The 7,497-nt window shown below is 54.1% G+C and overlaps 1 protein-coding gene across 1 annotated transcript; it reads right to left on the reverse strand.

The window, feature by feature from the left end:
* Positions 1-3,491, reverse strand: Myocos (myocilin opposite strand). Its single transcript, XM_071619682.1, has 3 exons — positions 3,397-3,491; positions 2,750-2,898; positions 1-146 (listed from the first exon to the last, which is right to left on the reverse strand). Exons 1-3 carry the CDS (start codon positions 3,489-3,491, stop codon positions 1-3), a joined length of 390 nt encoding a protein of 129 aa, XP_071475783.1.
* Positions 3,492-7,497: the final 4,006 nt, after the last annotated feature.

The following is a 7,497-nucleotide window of genomic DNA, read 5'->3' on the forward strand; positions in this document are numbered from 1 at the left end:
TCACTCATGGACGAGACTCTCGAAACAAGGGAGCCCCGAGGTCAGCACGCAGGGCTTCATCCACCTGCTGAGCACCGTCAGCTGCCAGGTGTGCGGTGGGAAGCGGCAGGTGAGGAGGCACAGCTCCCCATCAGCCGTGTTTCTGGCTTCAGGACAGAGAAGGTGACGGAAGGAAGAACAGAGGGAAGAAGGAGACTCCTTCCCTACCTTCCGGGGCTGGATGCTCCTGCACCCTCATTTCTTTTGCTGGCTCCTCCTTCTAACCCCAACCTCTGAGGTGGAAGTACCCCAGGGCTCAATGCAGGGGCTCCTCTGTCCTCATCCTCTGGCAACGTCATCTACTCTCAAGACTTCAAGTGCCATGTCCATGCTGATGGCTGCACCCAGCACTAATCTCTCCAGCACAGTCCTTACCCCAATCTCCAGATTCAAGCATTCATTTGCCCGGTGACAGCTCTACTTAGGTGGCTGCTGGGCTTATCAAACTAGCAAAACTTGAACTTCTGAGTCCTCTCTGCCCTGCTCCACACATCGAGTCTGCTCTGCCTGGAGCTGGTGGCCCTCCGTCCCCACAGTTGCACAAGCCAACAATCTCGGGGTTGTCCTTTATCCCTCTCTAACTCCCCACATTCCATGGATCAGCGACTCGATTGGCTCTTTCAAATACAACAGATCCAGAATCTGGCCTCCTTTCTCATTGCCCAAACTGCCACTGGTCCCAATGCCATCTTGTTCCTGGATCACGATGGTAGCACCCAAACCGCCTCCTCTCCCCTCACCAGCACCACCTCTTACCCCGACTGCGGCCAGAAAACTCCATTAGGAAGCAAGCCAGCCGTGCCCTCTGTTCCCTGGAAACCCTCGCGGCTTCCGTCTCCCAGGCAAAGACAGAGCCCTTACCAAGCCACAGGACCACCACCTTTCCCACAGGGTGACCGCATCTTCTGCCCACGTCCCATCACTCTACTCCAGCCAAGCCCAGTGGCCTCCTGGCTCTCCCTCAAATGCACCCGGCACACTGTGTCCTTCAAACTGTGGCTCCAGATCCTCCCTCTCCCCAGACGTCCACACAGCTGACTCCATCACTGGCTGCAAGTCTTTGCTCAGATGCCACCTTCCTAGACAGGGTCACCCAGACCCTGTTTAAAATTGTAGGCAACCTATTGTTTCCTGGGTACTTCTAATTCCTCTTACCCCGTTTTATTATTTTAAAATTTATTTTCCATTATACTCACTCATCACTTCCTCAAGTATGGTATAGTTCATGTTTTTAGGTTGTGTGTATAAGTGTGTATTTTGGTGGGGGGTGGTACTGGGGATTGAACACAGGGATGCTTTGCCACTGAGCTACAATATGAGACAGGCGGTCACCAATTGCTTAGGGCCTAAGCTGCTGAGGCTGACCTCAAACTTGAGATCCTCCTGCGTCAGCCTCCCAAGTCACTGGGATTACAGGCATGCGCCACCGTGCCCAGCACATTTTTTGCTAGTCTTCCTCCACTGGAAGACTATTCCCCTGAGGCGGGGATTGATCATTCTGTACAACAAAATATCCCTAGTGCATACGACTCCTATGGTGGGTCCTCAACAATGCTTGTTAGACAGATGAACAGAAAGAACATCCTGGAGCTTGCTTAGAAATAGAACGAGGAATAAAAACAGCACAAGAGCTTCTTCCCTTGATTCTATTCTTCACTGGCTGTGGCCTTGCAGGGCTTGACCTCTGTCCTAGACTGTCGCATTCTACATCTGACATCCAGCAGGGTGGCCACCAGCTCTGTAGCTACTGAGGACTCGTGAAGTGAACTGTGCGGCCGAGGGACTGAATTGTTTGCCGCTGCTTTGGCACGTGCTGGATAAACCCAGGGCCTCGGGCATTTTAGGCGAGTTCCCTGCCACTGTACCCACCAGCCTGAGGTTTTTAAAATCTTATTTAATTTTAATGAACTTAAATCGAAGCAGCCATTCATGGCTAGCAGCCATCCTGTGGACAGTGCCGGTCAGCTTCCTCGTCTGACTGAGGCCACAGCATGAGTACCTGCCTGGTGATGACAGGGGTTGGTGCACACCTGCTCTGCTGCCGATGTCCACAGAGGCCTGCTGACCATGTGGTTGGAGGACCAGGGCACCTGGGTAAGGCCAGGTCTGCAGAGCACACCCACAAGGACTCTAGGAGGATGTGGATAAAGTAAAGGATGGCACAGGAGGATTTTTCCTATGTGCATCTGAATTATCCCCCTTCCCAGGCCTTCCAACCATTCAGAGTGCCCTAGAAATCCTTCAGGGTGCCCTGGGGTCTGCCAAGAGGCTTGAGCAGGGGACCCACTAAATCATCCACACTTGGCTTCTGGTACAGAGTCTTTTAACCTCCTAGAAGTAAACTTTGAAACTGCTATTTTTCAAAGTCAACCACCCTACACCCTTAGTTCCTCTAGCATGGAAGGGCCACACAGCGGTGGTGTCCGGCCTGAGTTCTGAAAACCCAAACACCCCCGGGTTCTCTGGACCTTTAGAGTCAACACAGCAAAAATTGAACCCCAAATCTGCACATGTGATGTCAGAGACTCAGCTTGAAACGAAATCCCTCTCACCATCAGCTGTGGAAAGCAGAGCTCAACAGAGGTTCTGGGGAAAGAAAAAGAGGAAAGAAGATTCTAAGACAGCTGTCAAGGACAAACTCAGGAACGCCACTGACACTGTTTGCTGGGGTTTTATGTAAGAATCTACCACAAAATAACTTAAGTCGTACTTGGTTGGGAGATGGGATCCTCGGCTGGAGAAGGAGGCGGGGCAGGGGGTACTGTGAGGTAGGTCTTTCTGGGAGGAGGCGTTTGTTCTGTGCCCACATGGGAGAGCGACTCCCCAGCTTCATAGCCTTTCTTGGTAACCACGTCTTCTCTAGAAGGAAAGACACATCAAATAGCCAGATGAGAGGCTAGTTCAAGTTCAAGGCCAGCCTGGGCAACTTGGAAAGACCCTGAGCAATTTAGAGACCCCGTCTCAACCTAAAATATAAAAAAGGCTGGGGATGAAGCTCAGTGGTAGAGCACCCCTGAGTTCAATCCCCAGTACCCAAAAGAAGAAGGTTTTCAAATACAGATAGGATGAAAAAAAGAGAGAATTACACACCCAGATGTCGGTACCTGAAGAGGACCAGGTAACATTTTAGGGGACTTTCTCCCACTCCTCTGTCACCATCCTCTTGCAAAAACAAGACGCACTCTATTTAATTCTGAGTCAGCTCTTCTCACAGTGAGCTCAACCGTCTCCCTTGGTCCGACAGAACCAGTGGAGCTGGGATCCAGGCTCCCCACCCCTGGGGTCGCCTCCCCAGCGGGGCTCTCCCACTATTCCCCACCCCCACCCCACAGCAAGCCAGAGGAGAGCCTCAGGTACCTGCTGTCCATGGTGACTCTGCGCCTGGTCACCTCGGAGGCCAGGTCTCTGTAGGGAAGTTCAATGCTGGGGTCCACAGGGCTCTTCTGAGCCATGGTGTGCCCTCGGAGCACTGGAGGAGTCAGATGCCCCCGCACCTGTGTAGTTAAAACCCAAGCATCAGAAATAGGATTCAGGTGTCAGGGGAATGCTCCAGTTCCATCCAGCATGGCTTGCAGAGGACTGTCACATTCTCGGGAGTCTTCCCTCTCCCCACCTGGTCAGGAGGCCCAGAGACTACCTGACTCTCCCCAGACTGCACAGCAGGCCGGTCTGCTGCCTCCCTCTGATGGTGCCACTCCAGCTGGGCCCTCCCCTCAGGGCTCTTGGTACCTGCAGAGCTTTCTTCCCAGAGCCCTAGCCTTCCACAGGACAGGAGAGGAACTCGGACAGCAGGGGATGGGGGCCAGTCCCCTTACCCAAACAGGCACATGTGGCTCCATATAAGAAGAAAAGGCCGTCGCCCGTAAGTGCCGCCATGGGACATCTCTCCTTGTATCAGGACTCCCGTGAGACCAATGGGGAACTAAGCAGCAGAGAAATCAGGCAGCTCCCGCAGAAGGCACAGAGCCGGAATCTGACCCCGGGTCTCTCTGCTTCCAGGACTATGCTCTCTCCACTGCAGAGCCAAGCAACCCTCAAGTGCTACCTCAGGACCAAGCCTTCTCCAAAGAAATGGGGATGCGTCCCCGTGCCTGCTCACTGGGTCACACTGTCCCTGTTGGAGCATGAACTGCAGTGGTCTGAGTGCACCAGCTGAATCTTCTCACTGGAAAATTCTTTCTCATCAGGACGCCCCAGGGACTTACCTTTCGATCCCAGGTCAGCTTAGGGTACAGCCTCTTTCACCCTTCAGCTCCTGGTTTGGCCAAGAAACACCCTCAGTACACTCTGAACCACACAGAAGGTGGAGCTCCTCCACTCCCCAGAGAGAAAGACAAGGCAACCTCCAACACCTCTTCCTCTCTTTTATCCTGCTAGAGTCAGCCTCTCCCAGGAACTGGCGTTAATGGGATTGATCTGCGCCTTCAGAAGGTAGCAGCTGATAGGAATTATCCCGCCAACTGTGGCCTTGGGAAATCCCCACAGAGCCACAGAAGTTGGGTCTCCAGTGTGAGCAAGAGAAGGAAGCACTCTGTCACTTGGGCAAGGGACAGCGCTGCTTAGACTCTAGTGGACATGACGTCTCGACCTGTGTCTGCCGATTGCCCCTCTCCCAAAGCCATCGTGCTCACCCATGTCCCCCTGTCCTGAAGACGCTGCAGAGCTGCTCAGAGGGCAGCTGTTTGGGCTTTGGAATCAAAGGAGTGGATCGCGTAGCTCCCGCTTTTGAGTTAAATCATCCTGGGCAAGCAAATTGAACGTCTGTGAGGTGATTTTCTTATCTGTAAGAGAATCTTTCTTCTAGGGTAATTGTAAAAATTGAGAAGATATTTGCAGAAATTCCTAATTGTGTCTCTTTTCCATTTGTGATTATTCAAAAGCGAGTTTGAATATATGCATTTAGCCCAGGAATGACTATAAATATATAGGTACAAGTACAGGTTTTCCCCTCCTCTACAGCCAGGAGTGGGCCTGGTCCTCCCAAGCCCAGTTTTATACATTTTGAAAGCAGGAGCCCACTTACTCCTCCCCTACCACCCCCGGCAGCTCTGTCCTCCCACCTGTTTCCTTCAGCCACAGGATTCCCAAAGTCTCTTAAGTTGTGAGGAGTTTTCAAAGCATAGACAAATTTTTGCAGATGTGAGAAGCAATTATGATTTGCACATTTCCAGACTGCTGATTTCTTCAAGTTGTGTGTGTGTGTGCGTGTGAGTGTGTGTGTGTGTGTGTGTGTGTGTGTGTGTGTGTGTTGCTGTTACTGCTCAGGGCTTTGGTGAAGGAAGCCTCAGGTTGGCTGTAGTTCAGCTCTACTCCACCTCAAGGGATCAGCGGCAACCCAAGCCAGGGAAGTGCACTTCCTCCACACCATCCATCCTCTAGGACGTGTGCTGCTCCTCAGAAGCACGTTCCTGATGCTGACCTGCAAACGTGGCGTTCACATTTCATGAAGGCGAGGCTCTGGCCACAAAGCAGAGCATCTGCTTTTCCCACTGACATAAAGAAACCAGTCAGAGGGCCTTGCTGCTGGGGACAGCACGCTGGCCTTCAAAACAAGGCTCGCTGGACACCATCGTCCAGCAGTTTAATAACCGTGCTCTTCTCACAACACACGTGGGTAAAACAAAACCAGAACCGTCTGCTGCACCCACAACAGAAAACAGGCAACCTCAAGAGGCTGCGGCCAACACTCAAACAGGGGCACGGAAACTTCTCTCTTCCATTCTCTCAAGTTGCTTGGAAAATACGCGCAGACCTCGGGAGACAGCGGCTTGCTGTTGAGTGTACTCCTGGCAAAAGAGGAGACAGGGTTCTTCCAGAGAGAAGAGGGGGTGTCCCTATGGGCCAGAGGTGCCCCTAGGGACTGCAGTCTTGTCACCCAGTAAAACTCCGTGGCTCTAGCGCTCGACTGTGAACTCCCATTATTCAGTCATCCCCAGTCTCTGAGAGGCCTGTAAGGCCGAGAGAGTTCTTTTTAGACACATATGCATGATGGCTAGCAGGGCAATCAGCACCACCAACACAGGCCTTCAGGACCTCAAGTGTCCCCTCAGCAACGGGACCCACTGGTGAGCAGCTGAACGTGCTTGGCCAAATGCCGGCCTCAGTTCGGTTTCCTGTCCTCCTGCTCAGGGCTGGTACCTGTGCAGCTGTGTGTGGCTGGAGAGGAACATGCACCTCGAGGACTAGTTTCCCTTTCAATTCACGGCTGCACTCTGGGTGGGAGCGGGCCCTAGGCCTGGACAGCGTCTCCGCATTCCTCGGCCCCCCCCACACCTGCTGGCTCTCATTCCTAGCTGAGGACCCTGAATCCAGCACAGGGAGCGTCCACATCCCGCACATCCTCCCAGCTTGCGAGTCCCCATTGCCTCCCGTTGCTGAGCTGGCCCTGGGGCTCTGAACCCCATTCCCTCTCATCAGCCTTCATCCCTGCAGCTCTGTCTCCACTACCAAATTGGGTCTTTCTCATCAGCGTACGACAGGTTGGTTTTCCCACCCCAAACCCTCCTGGACCTCCTCTCCTGCTGTTTTGAACTGGAGATTGAACCCAACGGCCACATCCCCAGCTGGGTCAGCTGAGGCAGGCGAAGGACTGCTGGAGAAGGGGCTGCCAGTGCCCGCTGGGGTAGGTATGCCCATCTGTGTGGACGGACTGGACCCCGGGCACAGTCCACCTGGGGTGGCTACAGGAACACTCTCCTCTGACACGGCCCAGCAAGGACCTGCAAGACAGTGCTCCCATGCGCTCCCATGGTCCTTGGAAGCGTGGGGTAAGTGAAGTAGGATTCCACCGCCGATGGTGGAGAGGGAGACCCGAGGCTCGGAAATGGGCGTCCGGACTGGACGTGCTGCGCGAGGGCGAAGGCCACCGACTGTGTGTTCTGAGGGCGAGCCCGAGGGGGACGCTCCCTTCACCCAGGGGACAAGGAATACACTGCTACAAGGGGCCCTGGTGTCCCTGGGGGGCTTGGGGTAGCTGTCCTCAGTGGCAGGGGCTGCTCGTGGGAGGTGCTCTGATGGGAACTGGCCCCACACACGGCAGCAGCACTGTGAGCGAGTGCAGCAAGGGACGAGAAGGAGCTCGGTGACCAGGGACACACGGTGAGCAGGACTACCGGCCAGCAGAGGGCCAGAGTGGTGAGGGCCGGGGCTGGCGTGGCTCCCAGGAGCCATGAACAGGCAACAAGCAGAGTCTGGCCTCCGTGTCAGTGACGGATGAAGAGGCCCAGGGCAGCCACCTCCACCAGAGGCCATGATCTCTAGCCTCAGTTTCTGACTAAAAGAAACCGGGTCCCCAGGAGGATGGATCATATAACATCATGGCAGATGTACAGTCAGGATTCTCCATGGGGACCTTAGGCCATCTGCTCCAGTCACCATGTGCTGGGCACAGGGAGATCCATGCATTTTGGAGAGTGTTGGACAGAGGAGTCAAGACGATATCTACATGGCTGTGGGTGT

This window comes from Marmota flaviventris, chromosome 12, assembly GCF_047511675.1.
Source record: "Marmota flaviventris isolate mMarFla1 chromosome 12, mMarFla1.hap1, whole genome shotgun sequence".
Lineage (NCBI taxonomy): Eukaryota > Metazoa > Chordata > Mammalia > Rodentia > Sciuridae > Marmota > Marmota flaviventris.

Bases quoted from the DNA above. Each gene is read 5' to 3' on its own strand.
- Myocos (XM_071619682.1), bottom strand. From the start codon at position 3,491: ATGGCTCAGAAGAGCCCTGTGGACCCCAGCATTGAACTTCCCTACAGA. The intron at 2,899-3,396 runs GTACCTGAGGCT...CTTTCCTTCTAG, and splicing joins AGAGTCACCATGGACAGCAG to AGAAGACGTGGTTACCAAGA. The intron at 147-2,749 runs GTACGACTTAAG...TCTGTCCTGAAG, and splicing joins GGATCCCATCTCCCAACCAA to CCAGAAACACGGCTGATGGG.